We start from the raw sequence: 24,417 nt of genomic DNA on the forward strand, positions 1-24,417 counted from the left end.
AGGAATGTTAGAGAAGAATTTTTTTTTTAACATATAAATTTAGAGTCTGAGATGATCACCAGCCCAGTGAAACAGTAATAATAACAAAAATAAAATGCAAACCTCTAGGTGTTTGATTTTCTTTGAGTCAAACAACTGATAGGCTTTCTTTCTTCTATCCGATTGCATTTACCTTTTGCCTTGGTGTGACCACGTTTATTCTGTAATACATTGAAGCATTGCATGTCTAATTTCAGGAAAATGAACACAACCCTCTGAAATTCCAATTTTACTAAGCCGAACTCTATCATGAAAAGTGCGAAACGCATAGAAAGCAAAACTGTGTAACAATAAAATATCTGTCCCAAAACTAAATTCCTGTCCAGCTTGTCACAGGAACTCAATTTTAACATACGCAGCATTTTGTAAATTTGAACTGATTTTTTTTTGTTTGTTTGTTTACAAAGAAGCAACAAGCAGTGAGACTGTGTTGGAGAAGAACTAACTTTTCCTTTACAAGAGGATATAAATTATGTTTTACTGCATTTAAAAAAAAATCTTTTGTTTGTTTGTTTGCCTGATTGATTTCTAAAGAGAGAGAAAAAAAGAAAAGGCCTTAGGTTGGGTAGGAAGGAGGTAGGTAGTATCTTGGAGGAGATGGGGGAACCAAGATGAGAATATATACATTTTCAATACAATAATTTTCAATTATTTTGAATCAAAAATGATTTTTTTAATAAAAAAGAAGCAATAAACAGCTAGATGATATAGCAAAGACTGTGAGATATCTGATCTTAGGTTTATGTGTTTTCATTTGGACCCACACACATTCAGTATTTTCCAGAAACACAAATGTGGACTCCGAAGTCTGAGATGTCATTACTGAAAGCATCAATCTTGCTGTATAATTTGTGAGGCTGACTTCATCCCCTATTGTGTGAGAGAGCTTTGTTGCTCTTATGTGGTTAATTTTAAGCCATGCACTAAAACATGTTACAACTTTACAGTGACATTTTAAATGGATGGATGACAGCCTTTGACAATATTTAGTGCTGTACAGTAATACATTAACGCTAACTTTAGAAACTATAGCATAATGAAATTTTATAGCCAATTAAGCTTGTGAGTCACTGTCAGTTGCTAAACTCTAGATGAACGAGAAAATCAGATACAGGAAGGGAAGAACCAACTCTAGCGGCTATAAAATCTTAAACATTACCATGAGAGTCACACATTAACAGAAAAAAATGCAGCATCCAAACAGTCAGAGAAGGAATAAGCTATTTATTTTTCCAGATTTTGAGATGTGTTGCAGTCTGTTTGGTACCATGTTCTTTTGCTGACTACAGGAGCATGCTTTACTGTGTCTGCCTATTCACCTGTTAGTGGGCAGCCTTCTCAACTTCTACTTTAAGAGACAGGAAGGGCAGAAGTAGCATCCAACTATAATTCTGGGACTCTAGAGGCTAAGGCAGGAGAATCATGAGTTCAAAATCAGCCTGGGCTACATAGGAGATCCTAGTTTGAACTCATCACTTCTCAAAAAAGTTAAAAAGAAAAAGGATGCAAGCATGCAGATTATCAATCTGCACTCACACTGAGTCTTACTTCTGGCTAAGGACATAAAGAGTTGGAATAGTGAACATCCAAGCAAGTCTAGTTAATAAGATTCCATGACACACATGAATGCATAGGAATTCATTATGCATGGAACATATGAAGCTGGATTACACTGGAAGAATGAACAAGGGTGTCTACTTTGTCTCTCTGTGCCTCTATATCTGTTTGTCTAGACTGTGCATATAAATCTGTCCCAGTTATTAAACAGAGAATGGGGGACTACTCTATAGACTAGCAGAGCTTCCAGCGGCTTTAAAACAAAATCATAATACATTATATACAGCCGGGCGGTGGTGGCGCACGCCTTTAATCCCAGCACTTGGGAGGCAGAGGCAGGCGGATTTCTGAGTTCGAGGCCAGCCTGGTCTACAGAGTGAGTTCCAGGACAGCCAGGACTACACAGAGAAACCCTGTCTCGAAAAACAAAAAGAAACAAAACAACAACAACAAAAAAACATTATATACAGAAAGTATCGGGATGTTTTCATACTGTATCTATTTATGTTTTGTTTATGTTTTGTATATGTACGTGTGTGTGTGTGTGTGTGTGTGTGTGTGCGCATGTGTTTTCATGTGTCAGGTCCAAAGGAAACTCCACTACTCCAAGTTCTGGAATTTTGACAAAGCTAGCATTTCATAAGAATGCATGAAGCCATTTTCCTCTTCCAAAGGAGCTATTTCCCTTACCACTGGCATCGGAGACACATGGCTATCTGTCATGTCTATTAACACCTCCTCCTAGCTTCTCATTCTTCTAACCCTGTTATTTTAGCTGTATGCTCTGCTGGTTCTCTTTCTTGCCCTCTCTTAGTCCTTTCTCATTCTACCTTTCTTTCGCTCTTTCTCTAAACTCTGCTCCTGCTTCTCTCATGGCCAGGCTCAATCTGTCTACCATGGTCAGTCTACTACTTTCTCACTCTGTGCCTTGGATTCTTCCAAGTGCCTCTGACTATTTTTTCCTCATATCTATAAGAAATCCCTAACACATAATCATACTTTGGTGCCGTCATGCAGTTAGTTTATATATATGAATGTACAGTATAAGTACATGGGTTCTTCTGTGTACTTCATGGATGCCAAGGGTGACTTCAGATCTCTTTACACTTTCCACCATAGTTACTGAGACAAATTCTGTAATCCAGTGTCGCGTGTGGAGTCCATTGGTTCATGTAGGCTAGCTGACTAGTGAACTCCAGAATTTTTCTTTTCTGACTCTGCCTCCACAGCACTGATATTACTGTTGTGCGTCACAGGTGGCTGTTGGGGATCCAGTTTTAGTTCCTCGGCTTCCTTGGCTTGCACAGAAAGCTCTTTACTGACCATTCCATCTCCTCACACCCTGCCTATCTCATGAGACACTGTCTATCTCATACTTTCCTCGAACTTGTAACCCTCTTGCATAGTGGGATTATAGGTGTGTATTATCACAAATGCCAACCAATTAAAAAATAAACATGTTTGTGTAAGTATAACTTTTAAAATATAACTCTTTGATGATGGGGAATTTCAAAAATGCCTGAATTTTTCATGGCCAGTAATTGCTTTAAAGTCATTTGGCTTAAGGATTTTCTGCCTGTTTTAAGGTTTGTAGTCACTATCACCTATAGTAATGGGCAAAGAAATCCCTGCATTCACTCTTTTCCCTTAAAGTCAACAAAAGAAAAATAAAACTAATAAATTGAAACATTTACAGAGGGGGAATAAGAAGGAAGGAAGAGGAGAAAGATGTGTAGAAGAAAGATGTGCTGAATCCAGTGTGACAGCTTCACATGGACGAAGACACATGCCTATTGAAAACATTCCTTCTGTTGTTTGTGTGTCTGGGCCTTCGACCTTTCCCTCCATGCCCACCATCTCTATTCTGTTTTCTCTACTCCTGTTGTGTCTTCTTTTCCACCCTGTGAAGAGGAATATATTTACTTTCTCACATTTTCTTAAGAACAGATCACTCACGTCTGTCTTCTGCTTGAAATCAGCTCTAGGCCTCCCTCTATGTCTAAAACCACGATAGGTATAAACTTTATAGATCAAGGAGTTATACCATTATCTAACTTTATCTACACATTTTGCAAGTGAATATGAAGCCAACCATAAACCAAAGACATTTCAAGTTCATCCGTATAAAGCATGCATGACATATTTCTGAAACAATGAAGTATAACAATTGTCTGTGCTGGTTTTACCTTGTGTTGGGTATTACAAGCAATCTAAAATGTTTCAAGAATGTAAGTTACAGGTAAATACTACCATGTTTTCTTGGAGAGATTTCTTGACTATCTGTGACTATTAATATCCACTGGAGATCTGGAGATGTGGAGGCACCATACAATACTAAGTGGTGACTGCACTGCTCTCAACTCTTTATCTGATGAGCAAAGAGAAGGAGGAATTGATTAAATATTCTTCTACTTGCACTCTCATGAAATAATTCTCTTAATATTGAAGCACCACAAAATTCTCTGGGTCAATTTCTATTTCTGATTTTAAGATTAGTTAGGGAGTAGTCACAAGTCCCCAGACCAGCCTGGTGATGTCACAGTTTCCTGGTTAGCTTTTGAAATAACAGATTCTTCTTGTCTCCATCTGAGGAGATATGAGTTTGAGCAAAACTAGGGTGGCACTGAGAGTCTGTGCCTGGAGAGCTGATTGAGCTTGGGAGCAGCAACTTTATGCCTACTGAACTTCATGTTGATTTATCAATCTCAGTGAATCAAAATCTAGGAAACATTCAGTCATCACCCATGAATCAGTAAATCTCAGACACATTTTTGTTTTGTTTTATTTTTTATTTTTTCTGTCACTGGCTTTCCTGCCTTTTGTTTCCTCAGCAAATACAATGACTTTTCTAAGACTGCTTGGGTCCTGGTCTTCAAGTCAGAGCTTACCAGAGTAGCTGGAACCAGATAAAAGACTAAGAAGAAAGTGCCACTCTTTTAGCTGCCTTTCTTTAATATTTATTTGTGAATTATGGACTTTGTGGTTAAAACTAGGGTGATAAATTTGAGGCAGACCTGAAAGGCTTGCACTGGAGGAAGCATGACGAAAGTCTGGTCTCAGTAGAATTGTCCTGGCATTCAAGAAATGAAGGGGACACAGAGAAGTGGAGGGGAGATTGTTCTCATCTCTGCATGAAATGTGACTTAGATTAAACTGATTGAAGGGCCACTGTAGGCTTGGAGGTACCCTTTGTGAGAGCTGGCAGTGTTTCCATCTTTATGCTCCTAAACCTGCAATATCCTCAGAAGGAGGGTTTAGAAAAGCATCTCTTTTAGATCTAACATGAGAATGTGACTTTACAACAAGTCTGTCTTTGGATCATGCTATTTGTAGAGACAAAGCAAATGTAAATGTGGCAACCAAATGACAAAAATAAAAGCTGTACAAGTCTTAGTTTCCAAGACATTATTTCTTTTCCCAAATGATTTTAACTGCTTACTAATTTGATGTAGTAATTTGGATTATGTAGCCTATGTTTTTGATTCTACTATGTCTAGATGCAAGTATTCGCAGTATAGAGTATGTGTAGATTCCGAGGTTGGGAGAAAGGATAGTTACTTAGTTTTGCAGCATGGGCATTAGACATATTAAAAAATGAAAAAAAAAAGATCATGTATAAAATGGAGGTGCAGAATTTATCATTATGACATACTTGGGGTCAATAACACCAGCCAATAAAATCTAAAGGAACAGAGTGCTAGAGATGACTGAAAAAAAAGGGAAAATGTCTAGTGATCAAATAAAAAAAATTGAATGAAAAATGTTAACTGACTTTATTTACAGGACAAAGACTCCAATAATAACAGTTTCAAATTAACCCACTAAATACACACACACACACACCAGTGTTATGAAAGTAAATATTTATTGTATTTAAAGATTATTTATTACCCATTACTGGGATTTGTTTACAAGTATGAAGTACATTATTTTTGTTTCTGATGAATTAACTTTGGAGAGGTTGGCGTGATAGGTGGTGTTTTCTAACTTGCAGTAAGCCTTTCATATTTTTTTTTTTTTTGTTTCCCTCATACCCTAAATGTTGGACATTTAAATTTTTTTCTCACAGAAGAAAGAGAGAACATTGAGTTTGTAGTCCGAGACTTAGGGAAATTTCTCAAGTCTGTTCTATGAGCTCTGTGACTGTCATTTCAAAAATCTCAGCTCTCTTACCTTCAACATTGGACATCTGCTTGGCAGCTGGTATCTAACTTATTTTTCACTTTCAAACTCCATGCCTCTATTGCACTTTAAATGATAAACATCAACCTACATACTGCCAAGTTATCGGCCCTAACTATGCCTAAACATGGGTACAATTATTCCCACTAACATTCATTTTGAGAAAACTACATCTCTTTAATAGAAAGTTAAAAGAGAAAATTGAGTTCAAAGAGAAAATAAATTGAATGATTTCAAGATATTGAGAGTCACTTAAGCGAATTTTATTATTTAATACTTACAAAATTTCTTCCCAATAATGCATGTTCAAAACAAGAATTAATATGAGATAGAAAGAGACCCTGCATTAACCCACGAATACAGTGTTTCTCTGGAAACGAAAGAAAGATGAAAAGAATTACATTTTACACATTTTAAAAAGATCATAGTATTACTGAAACTTTACATAATTATTAAAAAGTAGAATAAGATGTGATTTGAGAAGGAGGGACCAGAGATAATGGTCATACATTATTTCTCTTATTACTTTTTATATTTCATGCTGCCTTTTAAATAATATTTGCTCTTTCCATATCCCAAGTATGAAAAGCTCACTTTGTAAGGGCAGGACTAAGATAATGAAAAAAGTAAGTTCTATCTTTTTAAGTGTAAAAGATAGAAATCATCGTGTTGACCTATTTGAAATCCAATACTATCCATTGATAGTGTTCCTTCTTCTTTGCAGGGCTGGAGCGAATTGCACGGGATTCATCTTATGAACAAGAAGGAAAGGTTCAATTTGTAATTGATGCAGTGTATTCCATGGCTTACGCACTGCACAACATGCACAAAGAACTCTGCCCTGGATACATAGGCCTTTGCCCAAGAATGGTCACCATCGATGGGAAAGAGCTGCTGGGTTACATCAGGGCTGTGAATTTTAATGGTAAGTCACAACTTTATTTTTATCTCAACATTAAGTGACAGGGACTTTCACACTCCAATCTACAGAAGATGTCTGGGCGCAGTAGAAATCCAAAGATGGGAAGAAGTACGTTCTGCTCAGAAGTGTGAAATTTTCCACCTGCTTTTCAATCTCGAACATATTTTTGTACTGCCCTTAATCTGTTTCTGAAGGAAACAAAAAGTTAAAAATAATTCTCAATCAATCAAAATATCCTACTTAAATATCACTATCTCAGAAATGATTTAGAAGGCTCACTCAGATCCCCTGTCAATAGAGCAGATTCATGTAAAAGTGATTTGCTCATGGCATTGTTACTTTCCTCTTATTTCTTCAATGATGTAGTCATGTAGTGGTAAGGAGTTGAACGACACAAAGTAGCTGGTATTACTTACTGTAGAATCAGAAATCCTGCTTTTGTGACTGGCATAAGAACCCCACACAGAATATGTTGGATTCACGGTCTTCGGTTGTGAATAACTGAACTGCTTGTTTGAAATGATGGAGTTACTGAATGGTGTCCTTTTATAAAAGAGGTAATGGCTGGTGCCCATGACTTAGACCATCATTTTCAAATAACATGATAGAATGCTCTGAGCTGTCGAATTCTTTCAGCTTGGCTGTAATCCACACAATGGGCATGCCTTCGGGCCATGCACAGTGCCATACTGTCTATCACAATACACTCTGGTGACCTCAGCTGCCAGCCTTTCTCAAAAAAGCACAAGGTCATCTTCCATTGAGAATTCAAGTGGAAATGCTGTCTCTTGCTTTGTACTGGCAATGTAAGGAGTAATAATATTTGGTCTGTATTCAGTACAGGACCCGATCTTCTCTACCATAAATTTCTAGACTCATTCTATAGCATTAATTCTTTTGTTAATATAAACACTAAGGGGAGTTTGAAAATAATTTTCATGAAGCTATAAAATTGAACAAAAGAAGATTGTTACAATGTAAGTTATTTACTCTAATGTGCAGTTAGGGAACACTGCATTTCTCCAACAGTGTTCGGAAGTGGGAAGATGAATGCAAATGAGCAGATTTTTCTCAATAACTGAAGCTCACCTTTGAAAAGGAAATACTTTTAAGAAACACTCAATGAATGCAATTGAAAGGTGAATTACTAATTTTACTTTTTATCTTAACCATGCATCAAGAGCTAACCCTTCCTGATGGCTTCAATTATTATACTAACCTCCAATGTAATGGTGCAATTATGGACTATTAGAGAGTGTCTTAATGTCTAATGGCTGTTAAGACAATTTGCCTCTGGACTCCAATGATCCCTCGGTTCTTCAGTCCTCTTTTTATAGGTTAACTCATTTCTATATATTATGTGTGTTCAGCCTTTTAATAGATGCTAACGATATCTTACAAGGAAAATAGACAAACAGAGGATTTTGAGCTTCTGAGAGAAGATATTAACCTAATAGGCACAAGAATCTATAATGATATAAAATGCAATGTGTGCTGACAAAAAAGAAAGCCATATTATAAATAAAGTTTACATAAGAGAGATTTCATCTAGAGAAGAGAGAAGCTTGAAACAAGGATGAAGCAAAGACATCTTTGTATAGACCAGGTGTGGTCTTGTAGGCAGTCCTAAGGCTTGTTCATTTGGATGAAGGGAAACATACTGACTGTGTCAGATACAACAGTCCACAAGCTCCCAAGTTGGGTCTCAGAAAATTCAAGAATATTAGTGTATAGACTTGAAAGAAATTTCTCCATGGTCTATGAAGGTGTATTTTGTGAGGGTTCCCATTTGTTTGTTAATGATACAAGGTAAGAGACCTGAACATGAGCTTAAGTAATTATTTTAATTTTATGGCCATTTTTTTGAATCTCAGTATTGAGCTACCTAGTAATCTTAATTTATTATTAATACCTTGGCTACTCATGATTTTCACAAAGGCTTATAAGGCTGTTTAAATAGAAGTATAACATCAGAGTATTAATAAGGAAGAAAATGCTGATTTAGAAACTAAAATAAAAGGCTTATCATGCATTTCAACAAAATCAAAACCTACAAGAGTCCTGCAATAAAGCATGTATGATGGAAAAAGAATTCTAAATAATGTCAAAAGAGAATATTCTGGGAAAATATTTTTAAAAGGAGGCTTTGCATGGGCTTCTGGCAGTTAAATGAGCAGTGCTATTCAACAGAATTTACAGCTACAGTTGAGCCTTTTGTTTGATAATTTTGCATCCATATAATCAAGGATAAGACATTCAGCTGGTTGTTTCATGAGAGGGGATTCCAGGGAAGACAGAGATAACCCATCTTTTGCCTTCTACTGATATGAGATGAAGAAACTTTGCTTATACCGTCTTTACAATTCTGTTCTCTAAACATCCTATTCACACACGCACCAATGTGTCGGCCATTTAATATAAGAATTTCTGGGTTAAAGAGATTGGAATAATCAGGGCTTCCTTTAGGTCCACTAGCTGTCCTTAGAAGCTCCTTACAGGGTCCGTGGTTATATGATGCTCATTTTCTAGGCATACACTTAGACTCACTAGTTTTTAGGGCTCTCACAAGTTTATGTTTTACATAGATGTTTGGAATTTGTGTTCTTTTTGAGGACTCCAGCAATCTGATGTTTTGTGTCATTAATGGAATCTCTGTGAATGGGTCATGTTGGCATGGCTGCTGTTCTCACTTAAACAAACAGACAGACAAGGACTGGTTGTGTGATAGGTGCAATTGGCCATACCAAGTATTCTTCAGGACCAGTTTTTGCTTTCTTAAGAGCCCAGTTGTGCTCACTTAAAACAAAGTTGCCTACATTACATGGCGGTAAACTTGTTTCAGGAACATTCTAGCAATCCTCTTAAAGATGTTTCTAAAAGGAAGCTTTACAGAGGAACTGCTGATTTTATACAGTTTTACTCCCAGGATCAGTGAAATGCAAAATTTTCTTTCAAGTAATTAAAAAGCAACATCTTCTAATTGACCCATCGAATCAAAGTATTTAGTAATGATCATTTGAACATTGAATAGTGGCTGCATCAAAGAAAAATTGTTCCTTTGTAATAACTTTACCAAGCTGTTTCTTACTTACATGTTACTTACTTACTTACAATATGGGAAAATACTCTTCTGTTCTGTTTATTGGACTTTTAAAGTTTGCATTAGTGAAATTATGCAGTTTGGAGAAAGAATCTCCTGCTTTACAAGAGAAGGTGATAAAGTAGCTCAGGAAACTGGGTGCAGGGATCATGTGTGGGTCTGAGCAGGGTCCTCTGCACATACCTTATAACTGGTTGTATAGTTTGGTGCTCTCCTGGGACTCCCAATAATGGGAGTGGGTGTGTCTCTGACTCAGTTGCCTGCATGTAAGACCCCTTTCCTTCCACTGGTTGCCATATCCAGCCATGACATGAGGGTTTGTACCGTGTCCTATTGTATTCTGTTAGTCATTGGAAATGCCTGGGGAGTGTGTTCACCTGTTTTATTTGTTTGTTTGTTTTTGTCATTTTAAGGCAAACAGAAGGAGTTGATCTGGGAGAGAGGGAACTTGGAGGAATAGAGGGAATGGAAACTATAGTCAGTATGTAATGTATGAGAAAAGAATAAAAGATAAAAAGTTCTAGCGGAGACTATAATCAAGTACTGCTACTTAAACAGCAGTTTAGAGATACACACTTAATTTAAAAGTTCATATATTTTATAGTGTGTTTTAAGACTGAGAATGTAAAGAACAAGCTAGAATTTAGGATGACAAACTGTTAGAATTTCAGATGTGAATTATTCTATTACAAAGAGCTATTTAAAGATGAAGCATGTAATCAAAGTACTAAACTAAAAATTCCCACTTGACAACAAAAGCATAAGCTACAATAGTAGTTTTTATTGATTTTAGTCAGATTGATTTCCCACATTGCTGGAACATTCATTCCTGGATCTGTATTGTAAGCACGTTCTGAATCCTGGCATCCTTAGAGCTGTTCCTGTCTCCATACATGTTTTGCCACTTTCCTCTCTACCTGGTAAGACTTGCCTTTTAGGTTACTTTTATTACAGCTATTTGAACAAAACGTTCTTTTTATAAATTTTTAAAACTCTAAGATCTATCAAAAGAAAAACATAAAGGCAGAGAGTTCAGATTTTATTTTTTTTGAAATTTAAGCAACGATGCCTATTTCTTACTCCAAAACGATAAAATATTAATACTCTACATCTTGTATAGAATCAAAGATTTTCCAGAACAAAAGGACTACACTTAGAATAAAAAGTATTGGATAGAATTTCAGAGATACCTCTTCATTCCTTTTACTTTTCCTGGAGCCCAGGTTAGGGGGAAGTCAAGCATAATAGCATGTATTATCTATGATTATTTGGTTGTTAAGTAACAAAAATCATGCTAAAATAAGATAATACAAGTAACTTAAGAACACACACACACAAACACACACAAATGTATATAATATTGCTTATTTGGCTATACAGTCTCAATTCCAACTTTGAGACACTTGAATCTTAACAATCTCATATCAGACAGCAGATGCTTTTCCAAAACAAGTGGACCGCGCTTGCTTGTCATGGATGTTTCTTGGGTCTGGAAAGCAGAGAGGAGCAATATTTTGGTCTCTGAATCTTGTTGCTTCATTGGGTGACAAACATTTGTTAGGCGGAAGGAGATACAGTTAGAAGTAGATCAACATCTGTGTGAACCAGCACAGGCATCAACTCTGTTGAATTCCCTGGCACCAAGTGTGAGGTGCCCATCAACTGAATAAGGAAGTAGCACTTCCATCATTACCATACTCAGCTTTCTAGAGGAAAACAGAAATGTTTGCAAGAGACAGGAATGTAGGTGAAATTTACCAATGTTTTCTTCAGAAAACCTATTGATTTTAAGATTTTAATTGAATACTAAAATATAATTATGAATATTTATTTTAGAAAAATAATAAGGAAAGAAATTAACATGAAACATTAAAATTCTTCATACATAAACATTAATTTATGTAAAGCCAATCTCTGTGTTTTTTACAGATATATTAGAATATCTGGCAACAAACCAGGCACAAAATATGACAGCATTTTTTTTAATCTTGGGTTTATTATTTCAGTTAATTTTAAAATTAGATAATTTTTTAATTTTTGAGGTCATAATATAATCCATCATTTCTCCTTACCCTTTTCTCCTTCTAACCTCCTCTTCAAACTTCTTCACCTCTTATTCTTTTCAAGTTCTTGTTCTCTTTTTTATTATTTGTTGTTATATTCATATGTATATGTATACACATATATTCTTAAATAGAGTAAAAAGACAATTTTCACAGATATGCAATGCATTTGAAGATATAGAAAGACTTTTCTTGTCTATGAACACAGGAGATTTATATTATAAAATTTTAATAATTTCAGAATAAATACACATTGGTCTTAGTAGAACTACAAAAGAGAAAGCAGTATTTATGAAAGTTTAGATAAATGATATTACAGAATTTAATAAAATAAGTAAGCACTATTAACAGTTATTTTGAAGATATCCTTTCTGCCAGCATTTAGCATGGAAGCAAATATTAAACTATAAGATTATAATAATCCATCTAATGTATAACCAGTAACAATATGTAGGTTGTGATAACTGGAACTTGTTAGATATAGTCAGGAACACATAATTATATAAAAAAATACACATTTATATCTATCTCTATGGAGAAATTTTATTTTAGTATGATAAAAATAGATTTAACCTTTAGTTAGGAAGGTATTATTATTATTATTATTATTACTACTACAAGTTACAGCAAAATCAATAGAAACAATAAGTGAATCAATTTCCTTGTAAAAGGTGAAATTTATTTTACATTCATCTGGAAAACCGAAGAGACATTATGTATATGTGTTTTGAGTGAGACAGAGACAAAAGAGAAACAGAGAGAAATTATCGTATTTAAATGAAAAAGTTTAAAATGTGTAAAGAAATTAGCAAAATAGGAAATTTTTAACTTCACAGAAATCTTTAAGTGCTAACAATAATTTATTGAAAATTACAAAGTTATTCTGAACAACTCAAATAAATACACACACTTTAGGGATATAATAAAGTTGTGTGTAAAGAACTAATATTTAATATATTCATAGACACATAGATTGACATAAAACATAACATTTTCAAAGGATTAACTGATTAAACTTGTGTGAATGTTAATACTTATTGGAATATGTTAAAGTTTTATAAATATTAAGGAACTTCAATCAAAATCAAAAAGACTGTTTTTTTTCCTTTTGTTTTTTTGTTTGCTTTGTTTTTATTGGTTATTTTACTTATTTACATTTCAAATGTTGTGCCCCTTCCATATTTTCTCTCCACAAACTCCCTCATCTCATCTCCCTCCCCTTTGCCTTTAAGAGGGTGCTCCTCCACCCACCCACCCACTCCCACCTCACTCATCTAACATTCCCCTACACCAGGGCATCAAGCTTTCACAGAACCAAGGGCCTCCCCTCTCATTGATGCCAGATAAGGCCATCCTCTGTTACATATGTATCTGGAGACATGTGTCCCTCCATGTGTACTCTTTGCTTGGTGGTTTAATCCCTGGGAGCTCTGAGGGGTCTGGTTGGTTGATATTGTTGTTTTTCCTATGGGGTTTCAAAATCTTTCAGAATCTTCAGTCCTTCCCCTAACTTTTCCATTGGGGTCCCCTTGCTCAATCCCATGCTTGTCTGTATTGGCATCTGTATTAGTCAGGCCTCTGGTAGAGCCTCTCAGGAGATAGCTATAGCAGGCTCTTGTTAGCAAGTGCTTCTTAGCATCAGCAATAGTGTCTGGGTTTGGTGTCTGCAGATGGGATGGATCCCTAGAGGGGAAGGTCTCTGGATAGTCTTTCCTTTAGTCTCTGCTCCACTTCTTGCCCCTGCATTTTCTTTAGAAAGGAACAATTCTGGGTTAAATTTTTGAGATGGGTGGGTGGCCCCATCCTTCAACAGGGGGCTGAGCCTATCTGCTGAAGGTGGTTTCTGCAGGTTATATCTCCCCTTTGTTGGATATTAAGGCTAATGTCATCTCATTGGGTCATGTGTGTATGTGTTTGTAGTTTAGTATGTATGGGTGTGTTCATACATAACTTGCACTTGTCCATATATCATTTTTAGGTGTATGTAGTGTGTGTGTTTATATGTCTTTGTAACGTTTAGTGTGTTGTGGTGTCTTCTTGTGTGTGTGCATGTATGTATATGGTATTTAGTATGTATGTGGTGTGTATGTGCAGGTATACATGTGTGCATTTGTGCTTGTGTGTACGCATGTATGTGTGTAAATGTGTACATTTTCATGTTGTACATATATAGACTTCAGATTGATGTCAGATGTCTTTCTCCATTCCTCTCTACCTTAATTTTTCAAACAAGATCTGTCACTAATACTAGATTGCTATTCATCTAGATTGTCATCCAGGAAGGCCAAGAACCACTTTTTCTTCTGCACTGGGGTCTCAGACACAGGATGTTGTGCTCTGGGTTCACATGGGTGCTAGGGTCTGAACAAAAGACCCTATACTTGCAAAGCAAATGCTGAGTTAGCACTGATTGTCTCTCAGCCCATGGTGAAAGGAACACTTTGTAGGTAATTCCTAGAAATACTTACCCATTTTTAGAAAAGTGAATATAAAACACAGTAATACTGAATATATAAAAATAAATGAGCAGGGTGATTTTAAATTAAGTATTTTTTCTTTCTAATTAAGAAAATTTAAATTGGCTATAGAGTATTAATCTTAAAAATTAAAGTGTGGAGCAATTCGGCCGTTAAATTGTACCTGCCTCTGTTTTCTGAGTAATGTGATAAGCTATAGATTTTAAAAGTCTAATTTCTTTTATAAGCATGAAAAATAAAGTTATTGTGTTATATCTTTTCTTAAAACAGGGTAAAGCTTGAGGTTCATGGATGGAGTTACTCTGTTTTTAGATCTTTCTCAGATTTACGGAGTTTATAAGGTTCTTTTACTTGTTTTGATCTTTAATGTTTAAAAATATATTGAATTTTAGTACTTTATTTATTTACTTATTTATCTATCTATCTATCTATCTATCTATCTATCTATCTATCTATCTATCTATTTATTTATTTATTATGCTCTCACATTCTGTGACCCTTATGTATGGGTCATTGGTACTAGGAATTGTACTCATGTCATCAGACTTGGTGGCAGGAGTCTATACGTGGAGCCAGCTTGCAGGCCCTTACTCATTCTTTGTCTTGTGATTCCAGTCACTTCTCTTCATACACTGTAAGCAGGGGAACGAGTGATAAGCAAGTACCTCATTGGCTCAGTCTCTGGGGGTTGGAGGGTGTCCTTACTATGGTACAGTAGAAAGCCATGAATGAAATATGACACAGTAGCTGAGGAAAGTCTGAGGTGATGGAAAACATCTCAGAAGGTGTTTCCATTTAGCAGCTTTCAGTTTTCACAGTGGTCAGAAACTCAGACCTTAGACTCAGAACTGCAATCCAGTCGTACCATTATTTCCTTTGTGAAACTGGTCAAATAATGAAATTTCATTAAATGGGCTCTTCCTCTTGAAGAAGTAGAAAGACAGCAACTTTGAAATGCCACTGGTATAGAGCAGCCCAAACAGCACCTTCTATTGTTTTATCTGTTTCTTTCAAAATTACATACATTCCCTTTTTAATGAAAGGAGGTATTTAACGGAATAGGTCCCGCGTTTTAAGGGGTAATTATTTTCTGAAATTTTCTTTCAGCAAGAATCTGCCTGAAAATGAAAATGGAGCCTTGATTATTTTTCTCTTTAAGGTTATTAACTCTTATAATTACATTAAGTTTTAATCACAAAGTTAGTTGAAAGTGAAGGATGTGAATGAGAAAGGTCTTTTAAATTCTGGTGGATATAATCATTAAGCTTGGGGATTTAGTTTTCTTAGTCCTTTAGATGTGTTTAAAAACCATGACTATAAAATAATTTCTTTGAACCACATAAACACTTTTTGAAACAGTTAATAACTTCCTTTCTCTTCTTTCTCTTCTTTCTCTTCTTTCTTTCTTTCTTTCTTTCTTTCTTTCTTTCTTTCTTTCTTTCTTTCTTTCTGCTGTAGGCTGGGCAGTCTTCTTACGTTAGCTTCCATAGTCCCCCAATAATATTCATGTGCCATTATACCTGATTTACAAGTTTTAATTGTTTTAAAATGCTTATTTATGGAATTTATGCAGGTGTGTAACACTCACCTAACAAACACTTGGCAAATACTCACTATAACCTTAATGTGTCAATGTATTTTTTCGATTTCCTGCCTCACACTTTTCTCTTTGCCTGTTTGTCATATCTTAAACTTCTTTTCTCCTCTTCTGTGCTGTTGATGGACAGACATGAGCGCAAGTCCTAATGCTCCCGTACAGCCTTTGGAATTTTGAGTAAGTCAGTTAAATCTTATAAATCTCTATAGTTTCATCTTTTAATTGGAATAATAAGCATGCACATTTTATAAACATTTAATGAAATCCTTCTTGCTTAAGGGTTTTGTGCAACACCTGCACAATGTGAATAACCAACATATGCTGTTATTTATCTTTCTGCCTCCTGAAAATAACAAGCCCTCTGAATATCTGTATTGAGTACTAAACAGATACCCAAATCCCCCAATTACACAGATATTCTTACAATTTTTTCTGTATACCTTAGATATCAAACATCTGATATATCCTATAATTAGAGATAGTGTGTTGTCTGAATGTAATTTATTATTTCCTCAAGGTTTTATTAATCCTCTATCAAGATTGCTTAGGATATTTTTTTCTCATTTAACTTGCAGCCACCATCTGAACTTTTCATTTATTGTTCAAAGCTTAGGGTGAGATAAAGAATAAGATGGCAGATCACCCATACTAATCCATTTTGCCTGGTATGAAATGACAGGCCAGGTTGGGGATAGAAACTGTTGCTTCAAGCAGCACCCATGTGGTGTGCACTAGAATACAATGTACCTCTCTTATAAGACCTGGAGTGGAATCACTCTTATTCATAAGCTAAGGGAGAAATAGCTCTGTGCAAAGAAGTTAACCAAAATTTGTTGGTCACACCCAACTCAAGAAGAAACCAAACACACCCATAGCTATGCTCACAGGTCAGAGAATAATGAACTGCATACAATAGAATTAGTTGAAATTTACCATTTTTATTCATTTTTTTCTTTTGTGTATGATGTGTGTTTATCTTCCTCTATGGGCGTGTGCATGTGTGCATTCAGACCATTGTGAACACTTGTCTATCTTTCCCCATAGTATTTTTTTTTTTTTTTGATTTACCATCTTTCAGTGATGCGGGACTCCAATTCAGCTGGACTGGCTGGCCAGAGAACTCCAGGAGGTTTCCTAACCTCGCATCCCTGGTGCTAAAACTCCTGCCATATGCAGACATGCCTGACATTTTACATAATATTTGAATTTGCATCTTTGTACTTGCACATTAAGCACTTTTGTAGACCAACCTATCTCTGTAGCCCTCTATTTATTTTAAAAAGAAATTAAAAAGAGAAATTAAAATTCAATTTTTGGCAAATTAAACTGATAACTATAAGTCTGGTAAAAGGTAATAATTTGTAAATTACTCTCAGTGCTGCTTAAGAAATCTCCAATGTGTTCCAGACCTTTTACTTTTCTTTGCTGTCTTAAGTTTTATATATTTTATATGATTTATATTAACTCATGAGCAGTGCTGAGAAAGTCTAATCTATATAAGAATAATTCTACATCCACATTCTTTTCAGTTTCATGAAAGCATTCTTACCTTTTCCTTTGTTTCTTGCTATTCTTTTGTAAACATTATACATGTGTTAATTTAATTTTATTTTTTTGAGACAACAGTTGGCCTGAAACTCACTATATAGATCAGGCTGACCTTGAACTCACAGATCCTTGAACTCATAGATTTGCTTCTTGAGTTCTGAGATTAAAGATGTGCCACATGCCCTGGTAACTTGTGTTAAATTGTATACTTCATCTCTCTATTTTTTTTTTTTTTTGCTTCATTTAAAGCTAGAATAAATGGAAAACCATATTTGATATAATTTTTATTATTATAAAGAAAGCATAAAACCATATAGTGGGAAGCTGTAAGAGTAACTGAAAACATCTGAGCAGAGCTCAGGACATCCTTGAAAAGAATATAGAACACTGGCCCAAACCTTAAATCCACCTTGTCCACCCCAGTCCCCACACTCTGGCCCTGCATCCATCAGTGCTCATTACTCTCTTCACAGAGCTGACTTGATTGCCTGCTCTTGTATTGTGTAAGTGGAATTGCTTTAACATCTGGCTTCATTTCAGTTCAGTTTTCAATACAGAGCAAGCAAAGGACATATCCACTGGCAACGTTAGATTCAATTATTTAAATTTACTTTGTTAGATATCCAGTACTTAATTTTAAAGCCCAGTGAACTATTTTATAGAATAATATCATTTAATACCTATTAATGAGGTTTAACTATATGAAGAATTAAGTTTTTTTATTACAATACCCATAATTTCTTTGAAAGTGTTAAAGAGAATATTAGTTTCAAAAAGCATCATCTTAGATATTTTACTATTTTTTAAAAAGGAATAAAAGATTTTCCTTTTGAGAAAAGTTTTAGTTTCACAGAAAAACAAAGTGGACAGAATAAGAGTATCTACAGTTTACACCAGAATTCATTACCATTATTTAAAAGTATAATGGCATATAGCCAGTGTTGTACTACCATGTGAAGTAGCTCTGTTACCTAAGAGTTCCTCATCTTCTATGTGTTCCATGTATTCACACAAACTACGTCTCCCCAAGGTGTAGAAATTTCATCCATATAGCTAGAGTCATAATATGGCCTTTGTGGACTGGTCTCTTCCCCTTAGGAATAAATCACTTTTTTTTTGTCTTAGAAGTAAAGTTTTTTGGAAGTATGTAATAGTATTTCCTTATATAGATGCATGCATCATCTTTTATCAATTTTTGCACTGAAAGATACTTTTTTGTTGCTTCTAAGCTTTGGCAATTGTGAATAAAGATCCATGGGCGAGTTTGCATATAGATTTAAATTTTCAGCATTTTGGGTAAATATCAAGGGACTTGTTTTTCAAGAAGTTTATCAAATTCAGTTGTTTAAACCCCATTAGAAGTGAAATGAACCATGTTTTAAAGCTAGAACTTACCATGCATATGTGTTTATCCATCATCTTTGTGTGTTTTAGGAATAGTAAGGAGTGAAGGACTTTGGATATAGTACCTTAAGTTTAGATAAATAAAACTAAATTTGAGTTTGAAGATTATCCAATAAAGAAATTGCTACACAGACACATAATTCAGAAATATTGAAGACTTGATTTATACATGTTGACATTTGGTGTGAAACCTGAAATATATTTCATCTTTCTTCCAGGGAACAGCAGTCTCGTGACTTTCAGTTTTAATCAACATCCCCAAAAAGTACTTGCCATTGCTCAATTTCGTCAGTCTTTGTTATAGACACTGAAGAAAAGGAAATTACACTGTTACATATAGTCCTCCAGGATAAAATTTCCAAACAATTAAAAACATCAGTGTAACGTTTGCCAACACATTCTTTTCTCCTCAGCACGAAACCCTTTCCCTTTACCAGAGAGCAAAGCACATTTACTTTCCTCAGTTCAGCTATTAATGACAATATGTCAGTTGTCACAGACTATGGAATCAGTAATTCTGGAGTGCTAAGGATACATTTGCGAAAACCCGCTGTGTTCTTCAGCATCTAGTTTCCATTTCCACCCACATTCAGAAATAATTTTCTATGCAAACTCTCTAAACCCTGAAATATCACTGGGTATTTCTCATAAAACCTTGATCCCTGAGCTCTGGAGAGAGAAAGCATAGGAATGTCCCACATAGACCTGGTTACCCCCAAACTCTCATTCTCTTCTCATTGACCAGTTGTGGATCTCTGGACTAATCACATCTAACACAGAAAGAAGGCCTTTTGATGAGACTTAAGACATACATTAATCTATGGGTATAAAGACAATAATGTAGGGAAAATTTATTATTATTTTCAATTGGCAGAATAATAACATAAAGTTCTTTCCTAGGTCCTATAACCTGGCCAGTCACAAGACTTTAGTTGCAGTCCAGAGATGAGTTCTCTCCTATGAAGTGGGATTTAAATCTAATCAGAAAGAGATTCATTACATTCACAACATACATAAACTATTTCATCAGTGGGCATATCTTGCCAGACCAATTGTTTTTGTAGTTTTCAGGATTCATAGCTAAATAAGACAGTTGACTTCTTTCTTTCCCAGTAATATGCACATCTATGTACATATGCACATATTCCCTATGGATGCTAGCTCATAGGGAAGATGTTTCTAGGACAATGCCTGCTTGATGTCTCCATCTTCTATTACTCAATATGTGGTGTCTCTAGAAGTGGGGGTCTTACCATGAAGATTTAAATAGAAACTAAGACCAAATACGATAGTGTCTAATGAGGGGCTTTGCATGTTTCAGGAGATACTTCCGTATGCACACACACATAGGCAGCATGTAAATGGATTAAAAAAAAACAACAGAGAACAGTTGAAGTTGAGAGTAAAATTATAAGGAGGATGATAGTGAGATTAAAGAGGAGAGAATACTATGTAGGTTTTACAAAAGCTTTAGACTGATAGTTCAGTCAATTTTCCAGGCAACATTTAAATAATAATTAGTTGTCTATGGCTTTCTGATTTTGCCATATAAGCTTTCATCAAAACAAGAAATACAACGGTTATGTCTGTCTTATATACAGATGCTGGCATCTGGTGAGGAAGAGGGATGGTGTGTTCATTGATGACACCTTAATTACTTAGAATCTGTGAATAAGAAACATTTTTAAAACACAAATTTAAACAAAATTCATCTGAATAGGCATGAACTTACCAGTAAGTATTAAAATGAGATTTTTATAGCACAATTTTTTATGTTTTCTTTCTATACTTTCATAGGCCAAGTACTTCTTCAGTTTGTATCACCTGAGCCTTTCAATGATGGGGTTTCTAGTACAAAAGTTTGAACAATAATGTGCTAATATTTAAAAAAAACACAAATGTCATTTTATTTTATGCTATAGCATTTTTAAACCTTTTTGTTTGTTTGTTTGTTTTTTTTAGTTTTTAAAACCCGGTAGGATTACAATGTACCTCACTGTTATTGAAGCAGAAGATAACCCATCTATAAAATTTCCAGCAGTCTCTGTACACAGACTGTGTATGAAAATAAAAGAACACATTTAACAACCTCAAGGATGGTTTCAGATCAGTGGCTTTTAGTTGTGAAAGGGAACAAAGCAGAAAGTGAAATCCTACAAGCAAGAGTTCTTAAGGTCACAATGGAGTACACTCAGGATTGTGTGCAAACACACACACATCTCTTTATTTACAAGGAGAAAAAATTAAGAATAAAGAATGTAGGTGGAAAGCAAAGTTATTTCTATGTTTTCTGGCCAATGCCAAGATTAATTTTCTAACTTCATGGGGTAACAGTAATTTTTGAATGCTTTATATATGTGAATGGCAACATGGTAAGCCAAGCGGCACCTGAGCATGTGCTAACTTTTGACTGGCATTTAGAGAAAATGTTTCAAGAACCACTTACCTATATTATTATATTTTTAATATTATGGTTGAACAGCAAGAATCAAAACTGTTTCTAACAGTTATTATGACAACATCCTCCACTTTAGTTCACATTACAGTGTCATAATTTATGACACTGCAACATGGTTGCAGATTAATACAATTAGCTATTTAAAGTATTAGGGTTTTTAAAACTTCAGGGTTTTAGGGTTTTAGATAGCACATTCTAGAGAGCCCCATTAAAACTTTGTCTTTTATTGACATATACCAGATTAGGCCAATCCTAATTGATAGTGTTAAGAGTAGATTTGCCAAAATATAAAACACTTCTAGGGGTCCTTGAAATAATGACACCTGATTAGCCAACCTATCTCTACCATTTGGTTGGAATTAGAAATAAACTCTTAAATGCAATGCTGTGATCCAGCAATAGTTCTCCAAGACTTTAAACACTTCCCATTAGGATAAGTGCATATGATTACTTAATCATTGTGATTGCAAAGAAATTTTATAGTTTCTTGACAAGGATAACAATATCATAAATACATAAAGTTGATGGGTTTGAATCACTTGAAAGGTACATTTGAAAGGATCAAACACATTGAATTGTGGAACCTTAGGGAAAACATTAAATTTCTTCAAACTTCATATTGTTTTCTTGTCTCCATGATATTTAAGTTATAGGATGCTTACTAGTATTTGAGGTAAAAATAATATTTTCATTTTACATTCTCATTCAAACAAAGTATTTATATGAAGTTGAGATGATTCTAATAATAATACCCAGAAAGTTTAAAATTTTCAAATATCACTGCTATGGGAGAGTTAGGGGAAGAAGTGAAGGAGCTGAAGGGGATGGCAACCCCATAGGAAGACCAACAGTATCAACTAAACTAGATCCCTAGGAGACTCTAGAGACTAAGCCACCAACCAAAGAGCATGTATGGTCTGATCCCTGGACCTGGACTGCCTTGTCTGGCCTCAGTGGGAGAGGACTCACCTAATCCTATAGAGACTTGATACCTCAGGGAATGGAATTGTGGTGAGGGGATGGGTAGGTGGGGGAGTACTCTTTCAGAGGCTAAGAGAAGAGAGGTTGGGTAAGAACTCTGGGAGGGACCAGGAAGCAGGGTCAACATTTGGAATGTAAATACATAAAATAATTTAAAAATAATTAACTGCAAGGTTTTTTTTGGTGATAAATTTGAATTTATCCACATTGAATATTTTTGGTTTCTAATTAAGTGAAGGGATTGGTATAAGACTTAGATAAAACTTTCAGTTCTATATTTATTTCACGGCTCAAATATCAAAGGGTCTAAACAGGGCAATATCCTAAAGTTACCCAAATTTCTAAGTTATAAATTTTTAAGGATGTGTTCATCCAGCAGATCGTTTATGCAACAGACGCTTGATAATTTGATTCTATGTGGCAGTCATCGGTTATACTGGACAAGTGAAACAATCTACCCCTTTGCAAGTGAGCAGTTAAAAAGCAGCCAACTAGACCTTCCCAACCATTACAGTGTTGGAGCAGATATAGTGGAAAAGGAGTGTGGGTAGAACTTATTCTGCAGGGAATCAGATAAGGTCTGTCAGGGTGGAGGTATTTAAACTAAAGGTAGGATGATGAAGAGCCTAGAAAACACTAGTGCTTTTTGCTTTACAATAGATAAGAGATTTTGTCAACTATCATGTTAAATTCATTTATCCCAAGAATAGATCTTTTACTAATAAGTGTAATATTTTTGGAGTTCTAAAGATGGTTTTGTTCTTGCTGGGATAAGGTGGCGCTTTATATTGTTCTCTCTGTGTGGATACCCAAAAAGACCCACAGACTAATCCTTACTTGGGTTGCCACAACACCCCATTGCTCCTGAGAAATACTAATTTGAAATATAAACATTTGCTTTGAAGTTCACATGATAGTACTGAACACCATGGGATCTGTTCTGTCATATAGCTGTGCCCTCGATTGTAATCACAGCTGTTGGAAAGTAGATATCATAAAACACTACATTAGATTATAGTCACACTTTTGATAATTTCTTTACTTTTTGAGTTTATACTATAATTATATCATTTCCATCTTCCATCTCTTCCCTTGGATCTCTTTTCAAACAGCCTTCCTTTCTCTTTTTTGAATTCATATCGTCTTTTGTTTATATTCAGGCCAGCCACACTATCAGCCAGGTAGTGTAGTTGCCCCTACCAGCCAGACACTACAGACTATTGTATAGGCTTTTTATAAGAGAGTAAACAGTCTCCATTGTTTGTTTCCTCTCTCCTCCTACTACAAGGAGGAAGCAGTTGGTTTGTGAGAGTCAGAAACAATTTTGACCTTTGTACACCTGGGTAAGTTCATCTTCTGGATGAGTATATGGGTTGAAGTTTTTTTTATTAGTGGAATCTTCAAAGAAAAACAATAGTAAGTGCTGAGCCATCACCCAAAGAAGCTTAGGCTTTTCTGCCCCACCCCCTGCCCCCAATGGAATTGCTTTTTCGTATATATAGTTGCTGACAAAAGAAAAAAAAATGGCTGTCTTGACCTGAGAAACAGACCCACGAGCTGGTCTAGTTCAGCTGGAAATTTGGCCCTGATATATAACTTTTCTTAACTAAGCTAGGGGCAAGGAGACATCTGCAATTTATCCTCTGCTTATGAAATTTCACATTGGAGTGAGAATGAAAGCTACCAGTAATTCAAGAACAACTGTGCCTTCCTTTGGCTCTTTGAGATACACGTTTCCTTGGAGATCTCCATTTTTAAAAAGGATGAATTGGCTAATTCCAGGGGGAACCAAATATCCTAACTTTTCTACTTACATATGCAAGCCCTTCAGAGCATGAAAGGAAAGGAAGTCCTTTAAAGAGCATGAAATGAAGGGTAGGCTACACAATGTGAGCACATGCACACATGATATAGAAGATGCAACTGGTTTGGGAGATATCCCCTAACACAGTATGCTTGTTTCTCCTGTTCATTGTAATATAAATGTAGTCTTAATACTTAAGACTAAACAACATAAACAAAGTACATAAACATAAACAGCAACATAAACAAAGTACACAACACTGGAAAGCAGAGGATCTGCCTCTGC

At 35.3% G+C, this 24,417-nt stretch overlaps 1 protein-coding gene across 4 annotated transcripts in view; it reads left to right on the plus strand.

Moving 5' to 3' along the window:
• Nucleotides 1-24,417, plus strand: part of Grm8 (glutamate metabotropic receptor 8) — a 789,897-nt gene that overhangs the window by 489,906 nt on the left and 275,574 nt on the right. For all 4 annotated transcript variants that reach the window (XM_076913634.1, XM_076913635.1, XM_034519393.2 and 1 more), the window contains exon 7: nt 6,503-6,703. In XM_076913634.1, coding sequence (XP_076769749.1) covers nt 6,503-6,703 — 201 coding nt within the window. The remainder of the gene's footprint in view (nt 1-6,502; nt 6,704-24,417) is intronic.

This window comes from Arvicanthis niloticus, chromosome 15 (assembly GCF_011762505.2).
Source record: "Arvicanthis niloticus isolate mArvNil1 chromosome 15, mArvNil1.pat.X, whole genome shotgun sequence".
Classification (NCBI taxonomy): Eukaryota; Metazoa; Chordata; class Mammalia; order Rodentia; family Muridae; genus Arvicanthis; species Arvicanthis niloticus.